The sequence below is a fragment of the Melospiza melodia genome, chromosome 4, assembly GCF_035770615.1.
Source record: "Melospiza melodia melodia isolate bMelMel2 chromosome 4, bMelMel2.pri, whole genome shotgun sequence".
NCBI lineage: Eukaryota > Metazoa > Chordata > Aves > Passeriformes > Passerellidae > Melospiza > Melospiza melodia.
In genome coordinates, this window is record NC_086197.1 from 22,426,510 (window position 1) to 22,449,355 (window position 22,846).

General features: G+C 40.7%; 1 protein-coding gene across 4 annotated transcripts in view; it reads left to right on the forward strand.

Annotated features, from left to right (window-relative positions):
- Nucleotides 1–2,617: 2,617 nt before the first annotated feature.
- Nucleotides 2,618–22,846, forward strand: part of MPPED1 (metallophosphoesterase domain containing 1) — a 60,143-nt gene continuing 39,914 nt past the window's right edge. Inside the window, exons 1-3 of one of the 4 annotated variants that reach the window (XM_063154266.1) lie at nucleotides 2,618–2,695; nucleotides 15,735–15,997; nucleotides 20,984–21,165. In XM_063154266.1, the coding sequence (XP_063010336.1) occupies nucleotides 15,846–15,997; nucleotides 20,984–21,165 (334 nt within the window). In that variant the 5' untranslated portion in view covers nucleotides 2,618–2,695; nucleotides 15,735–15,845. Of the gene's footprint in view, nucleotides 2,696–3,150; nucleotides 3,246–3,506; nucleotides 3,635–12,125; nucleotides 12,500–15,734; nucleotides 15,998–20,983; nucleotides 21,166–22,846 lie in introns of those variants that run through there. The other 3 variants (XM_063154265.1, XM_063154263.1, XM_063154264.1) reach the window with 3 other exon arrangements.

Sequence of the window (22,846 nt, forward strand, 5' to 3'; positions counted from 1 at the left end):
CTGTACAACCAAAGCTAACTATTTAGGGGTCCCTTGCTTCATTATCCGGAATTTGATTAAAAGGCCTACAAATAGGGATTGTCTTTGCTGGACAACATAATTCCACAGTATCTTCCCCAAAAATTTTTTATTAAAAACACAAAAAAATCATGTAACATTGTCTCTTCAATTGACATAAAGAGATGTTTGCTGTTCCTGAGCTTCAGAGGGTGACACCACCAGCCTGACTGAGTGCCTAGGCTAAGCAGATGGAACAGGATGTAACTGATGCAGTAAAGCAATTTTTGAGAGCTGCAGTTTCTTTTGCAGGCAGGGTGAATATCTTCTTTGTTTCAATCCATTTGAGTAGTTCAGTTAAGGACTATTAAAGCTGAAAAACCAACATTAGAGAGGAAAAAGTAAGATTGCCTATTTTCCTCTGTCAATCTACAGCTAAACCCAAGTGTGAGAGGATAAGATCTTCTTTCTCTAAGATTGTCAAAGCCATGGCTACCGGATGCCTCCAATTTAATTCCCCTTCTAGGGGCCATTATTTCAGTTATTTCATAAAATATTTTAAAATGCAAAGATACTTTTGAAATGCATCAAGCATTTTAAGATAGTTTTAATGAACAATTTTAAGTGACCTCAAATAAATTTTAGTTGAATGTCAGTTTTTATACAAAGACAACTTGATGCAAATCATAAACAACTAAAAATGTCAAGTACTGTTCACCATTTTGTAACAATAGAGGATAATAAATTATTTTTTAATAAAATATTTTAAACTTAAACCAGATGTATTTAATGTGTATAGATATGATGTTAACTCTACAGATACATTAACTCTCAGTAGAAAGAGAAAAATGGCCAGATCTGCTAATACTGACCAGCTGATTTCTGTTTACACATTCACCAAAAAAAGAAAAATCCATTTCTCTTACAAAAGACAACTAAAATTTAAAAAGTGAAAAGAAGATCTAAATTATCAGTATCAAATCTTTCTTATTGTTCTTTTAAGGAATAGTTGAAATTGAGGATTTTCATTTTTCTGTGAAAATTAAGGATTTGCATCCAGCCACCCTTGCCTCACCTGGAACATTTAATCAACAATTTTTAATATTAAAGACAAAAATAAATAAGAACAATGCTTAGCATATTTTCTTCTTTCTTACTTTTTTTTTCTAAGTAGGAATTTATTACTCATATTTCCCGTGGGGAAACCACACAGCCTCAAGATTTCCAAAAAAAGGTGCCTGTAATTACTTTTCTAAGCTTGCATTCATGCATCTGAATAAGTGAATTGATTGTGAATATGTTCTGCAGCTTCTAATAGGACCTAACCATTAGGCCGATCAAAAATTTCCCAAGCACATTTATATTGTTGCAAAAGCGCTGACAGGTCAAGAAGCAAACTTTCAAGATAAATACGTATGTTTTGCCAGCAATGGAAGCTGTGGGGGAAGGCTTTCAGGTCCAGTTTTGGAGTTCTGAGCCTCTGCTCAGGGCACGGCAACTTCTCGTGGGGTCCCCCTGGCCCGGGCAGAGCCTGAGTGTGAGTTTGGCTCTGCTCGGCAGTACAGGACCGTGTGCGGGGCTCGATGGCTTCTTTCCTTTCCTCCAGAACGCTTCCCAGGGCTCTCTGTTCCACCCTGACCTGGAAGAGATGTGGAAAGTACAATTATTCTGTCCAGAATGGGTATTTTCCAGATCGGGATTTTCAGACTGCTGTTTGATCAGCAGTAAGTCACCATGTGTACCCAACCCAGATGTAACTCCACTAATCGTTGCTCGATATCCAGCACGCTTGCTTGCCTAGCAGGCGATACGGGAACGTACGAGCAGGAATTAAATTTATTCTTGTAAGGATTTGAAATTTTTTCATTTGAGAATCGCTCTGCAGTTGTGCAGTAAAGCCCTTTACATGTAATTTGCCTCTCCTCAATGCATGCGTTTAACTCTCTTGCTCTCTACTCATAATATCATAGGAGTGCAATATTATATATTTATGATTCTACGATGGCCTGATTTCGAAGCCGAGGGAAGCTGTGCGTGCTCGGTGCCTCTGAGAAATACACCAGGCACTGTCAGGGAAGGGACCTTCCCTCGGTCACCCCCGTGTCCCCCTGCACCCCGCCAGGGCCGGACCTCCGGAGTGCCCCGGCGCCCTTCTCCCCCCCAGCACCTGCGCTGCCGAAGGGACGGGCAGCGGCTCTCTTGGCCGCGGGCGCTGCCCGGAGAGTCCCCCCGCAGCCCCGGCGCCAAACTTCCCCCTGACCGCCGCGGGAAGGAGGGGGGCCAGCGGCACCCCATCCCCCGAAAGGCCGGCGCGGAGCGTCCCGCCTGCGGACCGCACGCACCCGCTCCCCGAGGCCGCGGTGCCCCGGGCCGCGCAGCCTCCCCTCACGCCGGAGGCGGCCCCGCGCCGCCCCCGCTGACCCGCGCCCGCGGCGGGAGGGGACGGCCCGCGCTCACCGCAGCGCAGCCCGGCCGCGGGCACCGAGCTCCGGGGCCATGCCGCGCCGCGGGCCCGGCGCAGCAGCGCTCCGGCCGGGCGGGGAGGAGGCAGGGCCGGCAGTGGGGGATTCCTGGCCCCCCAAAGGAGGTGGGGGAGGCGGGGGAGGGGAGGCGGGGGGGAGGGGAGGCTGAGCTCCCGGAGAAGGAGACGATCGCTCGCACAAAATCCTGCGTCCTCAAGCCGGCCCCGGCGGGCAGGGTACGTATCTGGGCAGCCCCCCCGCCCCGCTGCCCCCGCAGGGATGGGGGTCGGGGCTGGGGTCCGGGCGGCCGCCCCGGGCGGGAGAATCGCGCGCAGGGCCCGTTCCCGATGCGGGATCGGTGGAAGGCGGTGAGCTTCGACCGCCTCCCCCGGCTGGGGACCGAGGAGACGCGGGGGGGGATGGGTCCGCCTGTGTTGCCGTGCGAGGGTCTGAAGCCCCCCCAGCCGCACCCCCCACCTACCCACCCCCAAGCGCGTCAGGGTTTTGCTTCTCCCAACCAAGCTTCCCCTTGGCTTCTTAAAAAAAAAAAAAAAAAAAAATATATATATATATACACACATACACACACACACATATATATACACATAATATCTATGCCCCAAAGCCAGAGAGAGTGAGGCAGGCGGGGGGGCAGCGAGGGGGGGAAGGGCTTTTCTGAGGATCGGGAGAGAGGCGGAGGGAGAGGCGCCGGGAGCCTCGCAGCATCCCGTGCCCCGGCCCCGCGGCGCTGCTGCCGCCGGCCGTGCGGAGCGCCTGCGGAGCAAGGTAAGGGCTGGCACCGCGCTCCGGGGACCCTGCGGGCCGCTCTCCCGGCCGTGCGAGCGCTCGCTGGCGAGGGCAGAGCGGCCGTGCCCCGCCGTGCCCCGCCGCCGCCCAGCCGCCAAGTTACTTTGTTCGCAGAGTTGCCGCGGAGGCCGGGCTGGGAGCCCCGGGCGCTCCGGGCGCTGTCGCTCGCATCCCCGCGCCGTGCTCAGCGTCACCGGGCAGCAGCGCCGAGGAAGCCCCCGTGGAAAAGCCGTGCGCGCCTTCCCCGATAGTCCCTCGCACAGCCGGGGGAAGGGGTGATGGAAGAGGAAGAACTTCCCTTTGTCGTAGGAGAGGATTGAGTGACCTCCAAAGTTTTGTTCCGGGAGGAAACCGCTCGAATAAGTTTGGTAGGATTCATGCCGATTTGCATGTGATTTATTGCGCTGTTATTTGGTATCCAGCACGCTTAAAGCAGTATAGCAGACCAAAAGAAAAAAAAAGGTAAAAAGGTTGAGGACATGTAGATGGAGATTTCAGTTCTTTTCATTGCTTTCTTAGGATTAGCGTTTTCTATCTCACGCTTTCAGATGGGTAGTGTGGAGTACATTTATAAATGGGTGTGCTTGTCCGTGGGTAACACTGAGGGTACAGATGGGAAACGTGAAGAACTGGGCAGATTTTAAATGCTTCATTCTCTTTGGTGGAAGATCAATAGTTGAAGATTCCTGCTTGCCCAGTCTGTACCTTAACAATATTATCATTGAGAGATCTGCTGATAATGTAATGGTATTGATAGCCATTGCAACTTCAGTTTAATGAATTTTGTGGTTAATTTAGACTAATGTAAAGGAGCTCCGGATATTCTGGATAAATTGATAACTAGGCATGATTATTAAACTTTGCATAATATTAGCTTGTGATGAAGTGAACTCTCAGGTTTTATAAGGTAAATATTTAAAATGCAAGGCTACATTTTAAAAGTGCATATTTGAAATCTGACTACCAAAAATCATGCATCTTTTGAGAAGACCAGTTATGGAGTCATTGGAAAATGGCAATCTGTGTTGCACCTATTTGGAATAAACAGTTTTGTGATGCCAGACACTGTAAATTTTGTAGTGTACTACAAAAATAGGGGGGTTACTGATTTCTATTTGCATATAGATTTTTTTAAAATTATTAAATGTAGTAGTTTTCCCTTGTATCATATGTCTGTGAACTGATTAATATTAGTAACTACCCATAAAATTTCAATGCTGTGTTTAAACAGTTTTGGCTTGGCTCTTGGGGTTTGTTTCATTGTCTCAATCTATCCGAGACATCTTTAAAAACCTTTAAAATTTCTTGCTTGTACACTATCCCCTCTATCTCCTTTCTTCTCTTCCTGTCTCCTGTGGTATAATTCACAGCAGAGTAACTGCAGAGAATACCTGTATATGTTTGTGTGAAGTAAAATGCCCATTTTAAAGATACACAAATGTTCTTGGTGGACAGGAGCCATCCCCTCATGCCCTGTATGCAAACCTTCTGGGCTGCTATTAACAAGCGACTTGCTTTGGTGTTAGTTTGTGATGCCAAACAACAAACATTAGAGAATGCAAAGATAAAGCTGGTGCTCTGATCTTTGTTTAAACAGGTCATGGTTTTTATTTAATGCTGCATGCTCATTATGGGAACTGTCAGCAGGAATGTAAAGCAGACTGGAGTTCTGATCTGGCATACATTCACAGATGACTCTGACATTGATGTTTCTGCTTCTTCACTTAATAGTTCATAGAATGTAGTGTAGTTTTTGGTCATATTTATTTAATTGAATGTACTATAAACCTCAAGATTAATGTCCTGCTAGGAGCCAAACATGTTCAGATCTGCTGCCTCAGGTGCAGTCCTCTTGACCTGAAGAGTTACACTGAAGTGGACTTTTCTATTTAGTAGAACAAGTAAAAGTGTATAAAGAGATCATTGGTTTTTAAGTCAGCTTGAGTTCTGCCACTGAATTACGAGGAAGGAGACTCAAATCCCCTGAAACCAGGTAGCTGCTTAGTCAATTACCCAGTCAGTTTCTTTTTTTCAGACATATGGAAACAATATCAAATAGTAATTAGAAAGTGCATTCATAATTGAGAATTTTAATGCTTTTCATCCACGAGAACAGTTTTCATCTCAGTTGGTTTATAAACATAATACAAATAATTCAGTGCAGTCCATTTGATCCTTGCTGAATTTTGTTTTGAAGAATTCATACAGGATGTGCAAGGTAAGCTGAAGGAAAAGCCTTTTCACATGTTCGGTTACATGAAGGAATATTAGAATATTGCAACATACAGTATGAGCTTTCAAAATAAGACTCAGTGTAGCCCTGGAAACTTTAATTTGGGTGTTCTGGATCATACATCGGTTTGGGTTCTGTCATCATTTTCCATAGGTCAATTTCATCTGTCTGAGAGGAAAGTTTCTAATTATTATTTCTAACTTAAAACCTTCATTTTAAATCCTGGCTGTTCTAGGTTATGTTTCAAAATATAAGCAAAGTTGGTTAATGTAAGACAGTTCTTTAAGGTCGCTGGATTGTTATCCTTTAACTTCCCATTAGAAAATCATCTTTTCAGTCAATGTAATTGCAAATAAAATAGCATGAGAATGTGATGCTCAGGCAAGGTTGCAGAGTGACAGCCCCTCATAAGATCCATTGCAAAAAGTGGTAGAGCTGTTGCAGTGCTGGCTGTTTCCGTGCTTCTGCAGTAACCACCTCTGGAGTCAAAGCAGTTCATTCCTGAGCGCTGCTCACTGCTTGACCTCATTGTTGAGACTGTCAACAAGTGTGGCAGTTTTGCCATGCTTTGACAAGGCAGTGGGAATTGTATTAGGATCAACAATTAGCCATCGTGGTATATATGAGGCAACTTTCAGTCGTAACTGATCTGGAATTCATTATACTAACCCTAAACACAAAATGCTCAGCATCTTCCATTCAGTCACAATTTAAAATGCTATGATTTACTATGGGAGTAGAGGTTGAGTTCATAATATCATTTAAATATGCTGTATTCTGTGTCAGACTAATATCAGTGCAGTAAGGGCTCATCTTTACTGATTGAGAGGTGCAATGCAGAAATACATTTCAACTGCAAGCATTAGCCATCACTTGTTACATATATCTAATTTGTACATTTCTGCTAAAACCAAGAGTGTATCACTTTTCTTTGCAAGCTTACTTTTTATATGGTGTGTCCTCTTCACCTTTTAAATTGAATTCCTCTGTCATGCAGTCAGCCCAGCTTCCCTTACGGCATCTAGGGTCTTGTCACTGAACCAAAGACTGAAGCCAGCAGAGCAGCTGCACAAGTGGCTTATGAAGGAGGAGATTGTGACTGATATTTTTGATTGTTTTTTCCATGTTTTCCTAATTGGCTGTTTTGCACAAGCCTCCTTTTTTGCCTGCTCTTGGAATCGCATCGCTGCGCTTGATGCGCTGTGGAACTCCAGCACCCTGCATGCCACTTGATTCCTTATCACCTTTTCCCTCCTCTCACCGACTCTTATCAGATCCCATCTTCTTCCCACTTCTGTCTTTTGTGATGCTAATCTTGCATTATTTTTTCCTAAAAGAAAATGGAAGGAACACCGTGTGCTGCCGTTGCACTGATAATTCCTGTGCTACATTGTTTTCCTCCCATATCCTTTGTTGAGTTTCTGGAGGCTGTAATCTGGGGCAGAGACTGTTTTACTGTAGGGCTGTATCCAGCGTCATTTGCTGCTGGATTTCACCTGGTCTGTGGACACTCATAATGTATTCGTAAAAGGATTATTTTGGCTTGGTGGGACAGCCCTTCTTCTGGTTCTTTGGTAGAAAAGCAAAACATTTCTGCTTGGAGGTTTTCTATACTGTATCGCTGTTCTGAGTTTTGTCCCTCAACACTGTGTCCCTGATATGAGGGGATTTTGGTAAAAGTTTAAGACACCTTGCCTAATGTAGTGAGGATGGGGTAGATTAGAGTTTAGCTACTGACAGAAATTAACTGGCTTGTAACTTCAACAAGAATGACAATAAATTTCAATTTCAACACATATTAGTGGAAACTTCAGGTTTGTCAACATCAAAAAAAATGTTCAGATTTCACCATGTTGATCAAATAAAACAGAAGGGAAAAGAAAAAGAAATGTACAATGAGTTCGTTTCAGAATTTGGTTATTTTCCTCCCAGATATTTTTACATTTTGATCTCCGTTTACTTTCCATCCCCAAACTGTGTAGTTTTATTTTAGCTTTTTTATTTTTGTGTCCCATGAAAATCTTTTCACCAGTGCAACTAAAATTTTTCAAGTGAGCGTTTCAAGCAGCCAGTGAATCAGCTGATGGGCAGAGCACAGTTCAGGGGCAGCCTTTCTTTATCTCACATGGACCACGTAGGGGGGCTCTTTGTGGATATGACTTCAGGGTAGGAGTGGTTGTTGACTGTTTTTTCCTTACAACATTCCTGGAGGCAGTACCGGGAAAAATAAAGATGACAATCCCAGTGACTCCATCCCTGAACATGAATCAGATGACATGAAGGGTTTCAGTGGGATTGATGCAGCTAAATGAGGGAGAAGTGGAAACAGCAGAAATAATGTGACAGCATAGTAAATTTTCAAAGTTTTGTGTATAAGACAAAAAAATGTAGCTGTGAAGGATTTGCTTGTTTAATTTTATAATTTATCTCCAGATCTTAGTAGAAAAAGAGACACTGATACCAGAAGTAGTATCATTATAAATATATTTGCATGTGAGCTGTGTTCTACATCCCACCTTTGACATATGTGCTGGTACTTTGGCATTTCATTCATCTTGAACTGCAGGGATGGATAGGCCGCTTCTCTTTTGTGCTCTTGTCCTTTCAAGAGTTGTTAGCATCAGATTTCTCTCTGAAATCAGATGAGAATATTGGCAGTAGAAATGAATCCACAGCCAAGCAGGGCTGCTGCACGAAAAGGGAAGAGCCTGTCAATTTATTACACACAAATTCCACTGAAAGCAATTTGGATAAAGTGAGTGTCGCAGGCAAGTGGCTTTCACCCAGCAGGACTTGTACTAGGCTAGGAAGTGAGGATGTGGCCAGTTGTCACAAAAGAGTAAAGAATAAGAACATTCTTCAATTTAAAATTAAACCAAACTGTGTCTTAAATATGTTTCAGTACTTAGTCTTCTTCTCCTCAGTAAATAATATTTTGAAAGATTTAGGAGTAGATGACATGCCCAAATCACAAACTGAAATGTAGAATCAAATCCCCACAACCCTAATTTACTTCTGTTGGAATGTTCATTTTTTTGTAATTTCCCACATAACTTGTATTTTTACCTATTTTCCTTTAGAATGAGTATTCTCATTTGGGGAATTCTAATTTTTCCTGAATGAATATATACACATGGTTTACAGTAACATAGCAGATTATATATTACTGCCAGAGATTAAGGCAAAAGTGAGAAATTATTTTTGTGGCTCTTAGATATTTATTTAAAATTTCCTTCCCTAGAGGTAATTACTTACATAGATTATCCACTCTGCAGGTATTTTTAGATAACTAAAGGTAGTATTGAGTGAAAATATTATATTTTTCAGGAAAAACATTTGGTTTTATTTTAAAAAGTATCCATTTAATACTTCATTGAAATATTACAATGTTTTTATACATTCAGGCGCTATCGTATGTAGGATTACAATAATGTGTTTAGCCTTGACAAATATACAGTCTATCTGTAAATCTTAGAGCACTCCAGTATTTAAAATATATTGGATATATGATAAAGCAGAATTTTAAGGTGGAAACAAAGCAATATTATTAGGTTTTGTTGATTTTTCAAATTGAATAAATGAACAGTTTATTTGTACGGATGAGAAATTGATTCAGAAAATTATACTGCTAATGAGCCAAAATAAAACTAAATTTTCATAAATAGAATATTCCTTTACTGTATAGTTTTGGGAACTAAGTAAGGAAATGAGAAAAAGTAATTAAAAATCAAGTGATCATTCAAAATAAGACTGACAAAGCAGGTTTCTAAGTGGTAACTGCTTTAAATAAAGAGAATTGGATTTCTTAGGTAAATGTGCCATTTTTGTATTTTCTGAACTCAGTGTCTGTATCCTTTCCTGGATGCCTTGTCAGAACTTTGGTGTGCTGTAGGTACAGTATATTTTTGGATGAAACTTCATAGAAGTGGATGTTACCACATAATCCCAAAACCCAAATAATTTATCTCATCTCATTTTGTACCTGCTGTGTCCATATAATCTTTTTATTACAGTTAAAGCTCACAAGTATCTTTGTGTTCTTTATAAGGAAAATAATGAGAGAAATCTGCAGTATTTATGTTTGAGAGCAAAGGAAGTAACTAATTTGAAGAAAAAAAATTCAGTCCAGAGTTTTCTCATACTGTATGTGACAGGTCATTATAACCTGCAAAGGAGAGCAATGATGTGTGTTTTAGAATGGTGAGAGATAACTTGGGGGATTTTGTTGCCTGTTTTTTTTTTTTTTTCCTAATGCAGGTTAAGGTGGTTGGAATTATAGAGAAATAAGAGGTCTATTTAAGTCACTGGTTGTTTCTTTTCCCATGTTAGAAACCAGATTGCTCAGTGCCCTGCAGATCTGCAGTTAACAAATATGTGAGATACATGATGAGGCACTAAAGTATTCATTGATATCTGAAATATGAGATTCTAAACAGAAGAGGACAAAAAGAGTAGGGTTTTGAGGCTTACAGGTAATTCAGAATTACATTCCCTTGTTTTGCTTATATGGGTGGAAATAGCCGTGACTTCCAGGGAAAAGATGGAGTCACAGAACTGAGTATTATTTGATTGATATCAAATTTAGATTTGCTGGCACAGAAATGTTTTCACCTCAGATGTTTTCTAAAAAGGCCTAGAAGTGCATTTAGTTTTGTTTATTGTTTTAAATGCAATGGGAAATGTTCCTATCTCAGACAAATCCTATTAATTTAGGAAGCCTAATGATTCTATCAGTAGAAGTGTGCATGATCAAACTTAAAATCCTCAAGTGTGTCCATGACATTTGACTGTGCTTCCATCCCTTTAAAGTCCTCATTTGTCAGGTGAGCACACCAGACTGCCAAGGGGAGGCTCAGTGGTTTTGCTTTCCCAGGACCTGCATTCTGTTTCAGAGGATGAAGAGGAGGAAGAGGAAAGTGTGTTATTTCCCTGGCTCATCCTTTCCTGCAGAGACATGCCTTTTTAGGATTATTTCAATATTCATTTTCCGGTGGCAGAACTGAAGATAGCAGACTGATTCCATTGATTGGCCTCTATCTGAACTGTGTGAAATGGGTATTTTAGCAAAAACCCTTAGTATTTTCAGCCTATTCCTCAGAGTAAGTGGTTGCTTTTCTAGTCTCAGTATGTTCGCTTACTGGTGGTCAGTTTGTAACAAGCGTTTTCAGGAGTTAAAGCAAAAGCAGGAATTTGTGACGGTGGAGCTGATTATTGCAAAAATTTTGCTGTGACAGTTGTGATTTTGGGGGTTTAAATAAAGGGTTTACTTCCTCATGTAAGGGGTGATCTGACAGTTTATGAGGGCCACTGTAGTATAGGGAAGACTTGGGTGCTTGTAAAAGCTCTTGAAAGAGTTTCTGCTTAGCAGTGTCCAAGACTTGAATGAGAAGCAAGTGTGTCACCATGCAGTCTATCACAAACTCTCAATGCTCCTCTTTAAGGTGCTTTACTGCTCTTGTCTTACTGGCTTTCCCTGAAAAAAATACAGCTTTGATGTTTCATAGCTGCATGGAAATGCCTTTTTTTTTTTTTTTTACTACATTTTATTCTTTCATTGCCTCCCCAAACATCAGCTTGAGAGGCTGGCTGAGCAAAATTAACATGTTTTCTGTAGCTGCCTCTTTGCCCCTGACCTTGGTACTGCCTGGAGTCCCAGCATTCTCTTCTCTCTTTGTCTCACTGGTGGTGGAAAATCTGGAAACTGCCCCTGTTCAGCTTCTTGCTGTGATGTGCTACAGTCACACTGTGCTTCTTGACCTTCAGATGTTTGCAGCCTAGCAAAGTTCAGTCCTCAACAGAGAACACCTTTATAGTTTTCTCCCAATTACTGACTTTTAAAAATTATTATTAAAATTATCATAATCAATATTTTATCTTGGTTTCTAATTATTATTTCAATGACATCTGCTTGATCCATGTAGCTTCAGTTCTGGATTCACATTGTGTGCTGCAGGAATTATTTTCAAGAAGTGTCGGTGGTGTTTTTAGACTTGAGACAAAGGGTGGATGATGGAGAGAACAGTGGGGCAGTGGAGTGAGATTTGGGAAGAGACAGTGGTCATGAGAGTGAACCTAGAATAAAGCAAAATATGTGAGTGGAGAAGTGAGATCAAAATAAAACATTGGCTTGAAATGAAAAAAAAAAGATAAATAGGATGTATAAAAAGGCTGGGAAGTTCATCTAGATGGGGAAATATTTATGCTGGTGAGATATAACACCAGAAATTTCAGGCTGAAGAAGTAAAAAAAATACAGAATCTTAATACAAAGATTTGTTTGAGGACCTCATAAAGTACTTAAATATAGCTGGGTAGTCCTAGCTGCCTAGTCCAGTAATTCTTTAGGAGAGGTGTTTCAGTGCTCACAGTTTATGTCCTGATGTGAAGCCTTCTGAAGGCTGGAGCGGTGTCCATTACACACAGTGGACTTTGGGGCCCATTTGAACACACGCTGGAGAAAACAGCAGGAAATTAATGTACAGAGAACATTCCTGCCTTCTGTAAGAGGATGGCTTAGCTGATTTAATAGCTTTTTCTCAGTCTGTGATTCCAACAGCCAGGTTTGTGATATTTATTTTAGTATTCATGTTCTTGCAGTCCTTTTTACATTTCTCTGTTTTTCCCTGGCAGACATCCCGCAGCTCCATAAGTCTGGGGGAAGAGGATGGTTAGCATGTTGTTGCTGTGGGGATTTGAGTCTTAACTCTCTGTGTTGTTAATGCTGGGCATATAATTTTAAAACTTGCATGCTGCAGAAGCAGATAATTATTTCCCTGCTGCATTTTATACTGTGGTTTGGGAAAGCAATACATTTCAGAATATTAAAAGAAAGGAAAAGCTACAATTTGGGGAACTATTGGAAATGGAAAGAGAAAGAGGGGAGTAATGGGTGTCAGTCTGGTTATCAGTCAAGCTGGAAGGAGACAGCTTGTTCTGTCGAACACCAAGAATGTCAGTAGTCAGCCAATCACTTATGCAGGAAGAAAACCATAGACTGAAAGGTAAGGTTCAAAGACATCTGTGTATGTTTCTGAAATGAGCTTGAAATCAGCTTGATACTGAATTATCAGCTTGATACTGAATTATGCTTACTGATCCTGTGTGTCACATAGATGATTTCTGTTTAGCACAGGGCTAAACAGTGACTGCTGTTCTTTTTTTTTCTTTTTTTTTTTTTTAAGATCTTTTCTTCCCTCTCCTCTCCTCTCCTCTCCTCTCCTCTCCTCTCCTCTCCTCTCCTCTCCTCTCCTCTCCTCTCCTCTCCTCTCCTCTCCTCTCCTCTCCTCTCCTCTCCTCTCCTCTCCTCTCCTCTCCTCTCCTCTCCTCTCCTCTCCTCTCCTCTCCTCTCCTCTCCTCTCCTCTCCTCTCCTCTCCTCTCCTCTCCTCTCCTCTCCTCTCCTCTCCTCTCCTCTCATCTCATCTCATCTCATCTCATCTCATCTCATCTCATCTCATCTTGTTTTATGGTTTTTATGAGTGACTGAGCAGACGACTCAATATACCATTGCATTTTTTCCCCTTCCTTTTTTTTTTTTTTTTTTTTTTTTTTTTTTTAATGAAAGGAAACAGGTTGTTTTCCCATTTTTCACCTGTACATAGGAAGAACTTTTTGCTGGGTGTTTGCTGCCATTCTCTCAGGCTGGCCAAATGGTGTGTGGTTCACTCACTCTCCGTGGGCTAGGGTGGATTCCCTGCTTAAAAGAGCTCTTCAGCACTAAAGGTGTGTCGAGTGGTGTACTGGATAAATTTCTGTTCCCAAACAAATTTGTCTTTTGAGTTAAATTGTGTTGGTATGTGCCATTCCACTAACCCAGAAAGGGGAAGAGAGCCAAAGGGTGGATATTGGGGTACATGCAGGTTTATCTGCTGTTTCTGCAGCACACTTGACATCTAACTTGTGACAAGCTGTAAAGGACAGAAGCCAAAGAGGAGACTGACAGAAGCTGTTTCCTCAGCTGCTGTGAACTCCTGAGAGCTTCCCAAGGCTAAAGGGAGATTCTACGTCCCTAAGGCAGTGCCTTAACTCCTTTTGAAACCCCAGTTCAGTTGTGTGTAAAGTGGGCACAATCCCCAAATTGTAAAAAAAAGGCTGTGTTTTTGAGGTACTTTGAAATCCTTATGTGGAGGTGTGGAATCATAAATTATTTCTCTTACTGGAGAATATTTCTAGAGGTCACCAGTTCTAATAGTTTCTTTCAAACAGAAGTAGGTTCACTTAGAACAGTTTGCCCCCTGTAAAATCTCTGACCTTGACTATTCAAACTTCTTTACAAATGCATCATTTAATATAGGAAGCTCCTTAGGGAAGGTTCTTCACATCTGCTGTCATAATTTCTTATTTCCTAAATGCAGCAATTTATACTTGATTATTCTTACAAGGATCGTGCCTCCCTTCCCTCCCCCTGCTCTGGCACATTCCTTTGTGCTGCTGCTTCTTCTGCAGCCTAAACTCACCATCTGAGAGTGTTTGAAATCCCAAATTTTCTTTGTTGTTATTCTAGCATTTCCTTACCAAGCCGTTCTAGGGGAGGGCATGTAGGAATCTGCTCCTTTATTCTGAGGCTGTTTTCTCTGTGGCTTGTTAGTGACAGCAAGTTGTCATCATCTTACAGCCATTCAGCCAATAACAAAAACCAAGCTGAATCTTTCATTTCGGCTTCCTGAGAACAAGATTTTGCCAAACAAAAATACTCTGCCACTTCTTGGAGCACTTAACATCTGCGGTAGTTAAGCAGAGGGCTGCAGCCCAGATTTTTAAAGATGCTTAAGTGCTTTACTGCCACTAAACTGAATTGGACCTAAGTACTTGTAAATAGCTTTAAAAATCTGAGTGACTGTGAAGGCCTCCCTCATCCATCACTCTCGGCAGTGGTCCCTTCAGAATGGCAGAAAGGCACATCAGCTTGGTCACAGAAAATATTTCTAGTCCTGCTCTCCAAAACTCTGCATATTAAGTGAATTGTTGCACTCTAGCCTGGCTTTTCATGAAATATGTCTTTGAATCAGATTGCTTGTATTCCCTAGAAGAAAATAGCCCCTGCTTGCATGAAAGTCAATGTTTAAGTCAGACAACTTGTAAAAAAGATGCAAAGTTATACTGTAAAAATACCCACCTTTATAGCTTATAATCCATTTTTTATTAAAACTGGGAAATAAGAGTAAAATTCACATTTAAATTACTTTCTGCTGTTTCTAGGGGATACTCTTTGCATTCCAGTTGGTTTCACATTGTTCTTCCCCTACCCATTTTTTGTACTGCTGTTCTAGACTTGCATAACCTTCAGGGAAAAAATTATTCCCAAACATAAAACCTGCAGGGATTTTACATTTTTTAATATTTAGTAACTTTTAACTGTGTGTTACCCTTGGAATCACTCTGTTTTCCTGTGAATTCAGAATGCTGGGCTAGTACTGACTGGAAATTATTTGAAGAGGGGAGCCCTTCCTATATATGTCCTTTACTCAAGGAGTTGTGTGCTCCTCAAGGAGTTCCTTCAGTGATGCTATAAAACCAGGATCGAGTGCACAGAAAGCCATTCACTCTTCTGTTGATGTAAAGAACAGGCATTTGCAATGCTTCTCTCTAATGTCAGAGAGTTTGGGAAAATTTAGTTAAACTAGTTCTTGTTCAATTTACTTGCATTTGAGTGCTGTGCATAGTCATGTATTCCATTTCAGGTTTGGTGGGGGTTTTCTGAGGGAGGATGGGGAATAAAACTTCATCAGTTCTATGAAAAAAAAAAAGAATGTGAACAATTGTATTGGAAAAATATTGTGATTTGATGTGACTTGGTCTTATCTTTTGGGTTTGGATTGAAAGTCTGAAACACTTGAGCTATGTTCTTGTTATAAATGAATGAGCCAATTTGATTAACAAGGAGAATTTATTCCATAATTAAAATACAATTGTAAAAAGGCCTCAAGCAAAGATCAGATTGGTGCTGAACCAGGCTAACAGCATTGGGTGCTACAGGGGGCTACTATGGCTCCTCTCCTCTGTGCATCACGGAGAGACAGCTCTCACAAAGTCGTTTTTATACATTTCTAAGCGTAGCGAGTTTACTTTTACTCCGTGCTTCCCACCCCTAGTAAAGCACGTTCACCAGGTTGCTGACTAGAGAAGTTTGTGTACTTTGAGCAGTCTGTCTCTGTCCCTCGCCTTCCCCTCCCGTTCCACAGAGCCCTCGTGGCAGAGGAAGTGCCGACAGTGACGCTGCGTGTCTCCCTGTGCCGCAGGTGTTTGCGAGGGCAGCGTGCTGGCCGGGCCGGGGGCTGCCATGCTGCTGGCCCCCGCAGCAGGCAGATAGCAGAGATGGCGGCCTGAGGGCGCCGGGCCCGCGCGCAGACATGGCCTTCGCCCAGTCCCACATCATGGCGGCCAGGAGGCACCAGCACAGCCGGCTCATCATCGAGGTGGATGAGTACAGCTCCAACCCCACACAGGCTTTCACGTTCTACAACATTAACCAGGGACGCTTCCAGCCCCCGCATGTGCAAATGTAAGTATTATAGTGCTGTTATTGTTCCGGCACAGCCTTTGGAATGGTTATTGCCTTGTCGATGTGGTATTCCATGGACCAGTCACAAAGAATTCAAGGAACGCTGTTTTGCTGCCTTTCTAATAATACTTACTATAATGACAAGAAATCAGGCCATTTGAAAAGTACTTTGTTAAAAGATGGGAGAAAGATTCCCTCACTGGTGTAAGTGTAATACATAGTACTTAGGTATTGAAAAGAGAAATAAAAAACAAGTGATGGCAATAAAACACGAGATGATACAAGGATGATACTTTCTGCAGTCTTAATAACTAATGTTTGTTTGCTTTGTGCACTTGCATAATGATGTACGTGGTTGCTGAACATACCAAGCCTGGATCTGTACAGCACACATTCTGTTTGGTTAGTTATATTACAGCTGCATACAAGGGAAAAATGATATAAATACATAAAATACTGTGGGCACCCATCCGAAAACTTACTTTCCAAAAGTGCCAAGTGCTTAAAGAGTAATTAAAATAATGTGTTTGTTTCTGACTTCTTATATAATGACAACATCAGTAAAATTAACTGCTCTAGATGATTTACTTGTAACGTAAAGTGGAGAATTATAATTACAAAATGAAACCTGCCATAAAGTTTAAAGCCAGAAGGAAGAGCAAAACAGTAAAGCTATTACAAATAAATTAAGTATAAAATTCTACTGTAAAATATTTTTATAGGTAATGAAAATGTCTGCACCATTTTATTGTGTATATTAAAGAGAGAAGCAGCCTTATCTTTAGATCAGATGGCTGGTTTTAATTTTTTAATTTAAAAAGTGTTTGTTCAGTCTTCCTTTTCTTTTAGGAAGACTGAACAAATAGTCACCTGATTTACATTTTGCGTATTTAATATGATTTGATAACTTAAAAGTGTAGGTCATGATTTCTGCAGTTAAAAAACTCAGCACTTGTGACTGGTAGAATGCTGTGTGTCTATTTAGTGAATGCTTTTTTGGCATAAATTAGATTATATAAAAAAATCTGATGACTAACATATATATCAAGATGGTGAGCAAACACTTGGTTTTTGGGGGCAGTATATTATGGTCTGTGTTGGGGTTTTTTAGATCCTACTGAAATGCAAACAGTAAAATGAGTTGAGTGTTAGCACTGGGAAACATCTTTTGTTTATAGAGCTGGCAAATGGTAGAAAAAGTACAAACAAACAAATGTGGGTTCTGAAATACTTTTACAAATGAAAATGCCAAATGCAGGTTGCCTGATTTGTTGAGGCTTAGCTATTCTTTGTGAATATTCAGACAGCTCTTGGACACTCAGAAGTCTATTTCCTGATCTTAAAAGCTAAATGTTTTTCACTGGACTGAAAATAAGTTATTTATTAGTATTCACTTATCTCTCAACAATATGCTGCTTAAACTTCTAACCAGTAAGAAATCATGGTACTGGAGGCTTAGACAGTCAACTACATGATCGAAACCCAGCACCCAAGCAAGGAGTTGAAAATAAGATATCCTTAGAAAATAGTTTCTCAGAAGAGTTTAGCAATCTCTCATGAATGATTAATACTATTGAAGAAGCTTGTGCAAATAGAAAAACAGGCCAAATCAATTGAAACAGGTACCACAATCTGACCTACGCTTTCTCTTTGTACATAAATAGTAAATAATGTTTCTGAATACCAGCAGGATTGCTTTTTCTTCCTACTAGTGAACAGAATAGTAACAAAGAAGGGAAAAGTAGACATAGAAAGGGTGACAAAAGCACCTTTTATTCACATGATTGTTGTGGGTGAAATCCTAGCCCTGCTTCTGTGCATGCAAGTTTTGTCCTTAACTTCAGGGAGTTGAAGGCTTTGTGCATGGTTCAAAATACCTCCATTAGTGATGTTGCAGACAATCAGCAACATTTCACACAGACCTGTTAACATCTGAACTCTCAGTAAACTACTTTAACCATGGATGAGGGGGAGCAGAGGGTTGTATGCTCTTTTTCTTCTGCTCTTCCTTGGTCCTCTGTGCAGGTTTGGATTTCTTATTTGATGTTTTAGCTCCCAGAACATGCTGACAGCCCTTTCTAGACCTGTCGTAGTTTGGCATCCCTGTGCTTGTGAAATGACTGGATTGCCTCTGACAAGGAGGATGGTAAATTCTGCCAGTGTTTTCAAGTCCATCAGTCATTTCTGGAAAGTGCCTGTCTCACTCCTTCCTGAAGTACTGAAATCTAGTGTATAAACTAACCTCTAGAAGTGTTTTTGCTCTGAGATGTTCCAACTTCACTTTTCTGTTTCTCTGCAAGTTTTCCTTCTGATCTAAAGAAAAACAAAAGCATTTGCACAAAAATAATCAGCAGATCTGTATTCCTCTGCTCATGCTGCAAGCTGTGCATTGGGTGTTGGTGTGACAGCTGCTGTGGGAATGCGTTACACAAGGATATGGGGATTGAGCCTTCAGAAATTATTTCCAGTAATACAACTTAGATGAGTTTGTGAAACTTGACATATGCTTTTACCTATATATGGTCTCAGTGCATGCATATCACTTCAACATGAGAAATCTGCATCTCATTTATTTGGGTGGCTTTTTATATATTGATGCCTTTTCCCCACGAAAATTCTCTGGCCTATTGCAGAGAATTTAAAAGTTACACATACTTCAGCAACCAGGAAAATGCTGTCCACACCTTCCCCATCCCCATCCAAAGCATGTGCATTATGTGCTGCATGGGGTTGCCATGGTAAGTCTGCTGTTCTTTCCACACAGCCTCCTATGTGAAACATACACTGCTCCCTAGCACCCGGCTCGCTGCTGTGCTGAGCTTTAAAAGAATTCTGAAAGAGAAGCTGTACCTGCTTTAAAGGCTACCCTAGCATGAAAAGTCAAAGAGTGGTGTTTTGGACCAGTCCATATCATTCTGTTTGCCAAGGCAGTATCCATGATTTAAAGCTGGCTCAGTAATGCCATCTGTAACTCGCTTTGGGAAGTGTTGGGCAGGGAGAGCAGTAATTCAGTTTACTGCGCTGGTGTTTAATCCTTTTAGCTTGAACAGCTACAGTGATAGCCAAGGTCAGCCCCTCATCATTTTTATCCAACCTTCCTGGTTCATTTTGTGAACTGACTGCACCATCCTTCACCCAGCTCCCACTTGAGGGCAAATCCTCACCTCCCAGTCGGAGCCCCACCATTCACCACCCACATTCCTCTGCACTCCTGCTGCCTCCCCTGGAGCCTGCCCTGTGCAGCTCTCTCCTCCTCCAAAACAGAGGCATTTTTAACATCTCAACTCTTTTCATTCATCTGCCCTTCCCCACATGCCCTACACAAGGTGTTTCCAGCTGCTTGGAGTCCAAGCACTGCACTTTTTGCCACCCAAATTTTGGAGTTCCCACTGCATCCCTACTTACACATGCCCCTGGCATGTAGTTCATCAGGTAGGATTTGATCACAGCTGGGTTTACCCCTCAGCTCATACTCAACTACTTTCTGCTTAAAAGCTGAACTTCAGAAAGACAGCCTTAAGGTGTTTGTACAAAAAGGCTGCTCCTCCAGTTTTGCTATAAAAACCCCAGTATTTCTTCTTCCTATGTGGCAAAGAAACAAAATAATTGGTTCATACTCTGGTTTTCTAGTTACATTGTAGAAAATGCTAAGAACTTTTTCTGTATTTAACAAGTTTCAGTGTTTTAGATTTGTTCCTCACCCTATCACTTATCCTGGGAAGTTGTCAAAACCACCTCAGTTTATCTGCCTATGAATTTCATAGATTTTTTGACACAGAGAAAAGGTTGAGTGATTAAAGATTATTATCTTACACCTTTTAAGCTCTAAAATGCTTTTTGAAAATTTACCTAGTAAACAGAAGTAGTATTATTAAAAGAAAATATCTCTGTAATTTTTTCCCCTGAGTTTGTTTATGTAAAAGTAAGCTCCTGAATTAAAGCACAACCAGCAAGGGATAGAAATATGTACTGTATACTGCAACAGGGAACAAAACTAATTTTATTTGCCCTTTCAAAAGAAATGTTGTAAAAGTAAAATAGTTCATAACATTTCTGTATATCTCTCTGTTTTCTAGTGACATTAATATAACTCTTGCATCTCTTGCTTTTTTATTTTTTTCCACCAGAATTCCCTAACTGGAGTAGCAGATACAGTATAGCTGCATATAGATAGATTTGCTTCTATGTATTGAAACAAAATATGGATTGAGGTTAAAAAGATTGATTTGGAAACAAGTATTCCTTCTATGGCAGAGGGGTGTTCTCTGATTTCCTCTTGTAAAATATAAGTGAGTCTCATCAAACTGGGTCAGATCTTCTCATTTCTTCAGTTTTGAATGTAGAGATTGTGTTCTGAACAACGCTGCCTCACCCCTCACAGCATCTGATTTCATTTAGTGTAATTAAGCCCGGAAAGTCGTCACTTTGTCCTGACAATAGTCAGTCTTTAACATACATTTACAGCTGTTAGGAGAGTTTTAATGTTGCTTTGCATTAGCACACTGAAACATATCTCCAAAATGTGTTAATTAAATTTGCTCAAATTGAGTAACTTGCAGAAAAGAAGTTATAATTAGGGGGAAAAAAAGCATCTAAATGTATTTATGTATCTAAAATAAATCTTTTTCCTGTGTACAGTGTAATCATATTTAAACAATGAAATGGGATAGTACTTTTCCTTTGAAAATGGCAATACCTTTTATTTATTTATATTTGTGTCAGAGTTACTGCCAGAGTCCAATCTCTTTTCCTTAATCTCTTTAAATTAATCTATCTACCCAACAAATACTGCAAATGTTGTGATGTGAACATCAAGAATTTTTACACCTCCCATTAGTGTTAGGTTTGTTTTAACAAATCCTTCCATCAGGCAGATTTAGAAATCTGTTTACTCTTTTGTAAAGGTAAAAAAGTAGTGTCAGAATTGCAAAGCAGACACTGAGTAGGTAAATACTTTATAACCTTGTTATGATGCATTTCCTGCAGGGTTGATCCGGTGCCCCATGACGCTCCGAAGCCTCCAGGATACACACGATTTGTCTGTATTTCTGATACTCACTCAAGAACTGATCCCATCCAAATGCCATATGGAGATGTGCTAATACATGCTGGTGATTTTACTGAGCTGGGGCTTCCTAGTGAAGTAAAAAAATTCAACGAGTGGCTAGGTAGGTATTGAATTCTGTGTGGATTCGACAGTAAATTTGTTTACTGATTGTATCTGCCCCTTCTGCCTCCCAGTTAAAAACCATCACACACTCAGAAATCATGAATATTATTTTGACTTTTAAATTTGAATGGCAGTGAGCGAGAATCAGATTTTTTTTCCTTAGATTCAACAAATATTTTTGCATTTTTCCAACTGAGCAAATAGGATTTGTGAGACTATTCATCTGTTCTGCCTTCACACTCTCAAGTGTACATTAAGCAACTTCTTGGTGTTAGCAACAATTGAAGTCAGGAGGCTTTAATGATTTGCATAAAACCTCTTGCATACATTGTTACAGCTTTGCTGCCTCCCCTAAAAAGTTGTTGTGACTGAAAACATTTTTCTGTTTAACCCCAGAGGGCTCATAGGTTTGAGGGTTTTTTTATATCTGAGGCTCAGCTGCGCCACAGAGATGAATTCTGAACAAAGCAAACCCTGCGTGCCTGTGGTTGCTGCCTTGGATGTAGCAGACCAGATGTAGATGCCTTCTGTAGGCAACTTTTGGCATTGCTAACTGAAATTCTGTTCCACTGGGCAAGAGAGTGATGATTTACATGTGCTTCTGCAATGTTTTGTATATGCTAAAAAAAAAAAAAAATTAAAATTGGAAAGCATGCACTGTATCCAGACAAAAACCCTCATCAGTGCTGTTCTTGCAGCATTGCAGATACCTTAATTTAGAATAAAAGTGGCTTCTGGATTTTAGGACTTCATTAATTAAAAAAAGGTGAGAGGGAATGAAGGAGTTGGAGAGAGAAAGTAGACACTTTAAGGGTACCAGATTTCAAGTTTTTGTGTTGATTTTCTTTCTTATGGTTGATATCTTTGCATTTTTTTCCTTTTTTTTTTTTTTTTGCTACATATTGCAGCAATCCACTAGGAAGGCACAAAGCAGACAGATGCATGTAGGATGACATGGAATTTAAAAAGGAAAGTCAGGACTTCACAATTTAAACAAATATTTACTAGCAAATAATTATTAGTAAGGCTGATAAATATTTATTTGAGCTCAGGAACCCAATAATATGCCCCACATGGAACAATTGGTTTTTTCTGTGAAGGTAGGAACAGCAAGTGGAATAATTGATATAGAGCCATCAACTCTGTCTCTGCACCCAAATGGAACAGGTTGGTTATAAACCAGCAAGTTTTGACCCTATTTTGTAGGTCTTTACCATGTATTATAGTAATGTTCTGAAAATAGCATTTACAAATTATTCAAACCATATGGTTACCCCTGCTAAATAATCCTGATTTTATTTATCTGCCGGTGTGGGAAGAAAAGTGCTTTGGGATATTGCTGGTGAGCAAGGATGGGGCTGTGCTCATTGCTTGCTGCAATTGGAGATTTGTCTCCAGTTCTCCATCTGCCTCCCTGCTGGTCACAGCTGTACGGTGTTCTGAAGATGTCTGTAAGCTGAAATCCTCTCAGAATGGTAGGAAGATTTCCCAAGGCATTTCTGCGATGTTCTCTTCATCATTTTTATTCCAAAAAAAAAGGGCTTAATTTTCTGACTTTTCAGGCATGCTTCCAATTTCATGGTAGCGTGCGCTTGGGAAAAGGTGGTCTTGGTGGTTGGAGTTATATTTTTGCAAGAGCAAAAGATTTGAGATACAGGAAGTTAGCAAGTTAAAAGGTT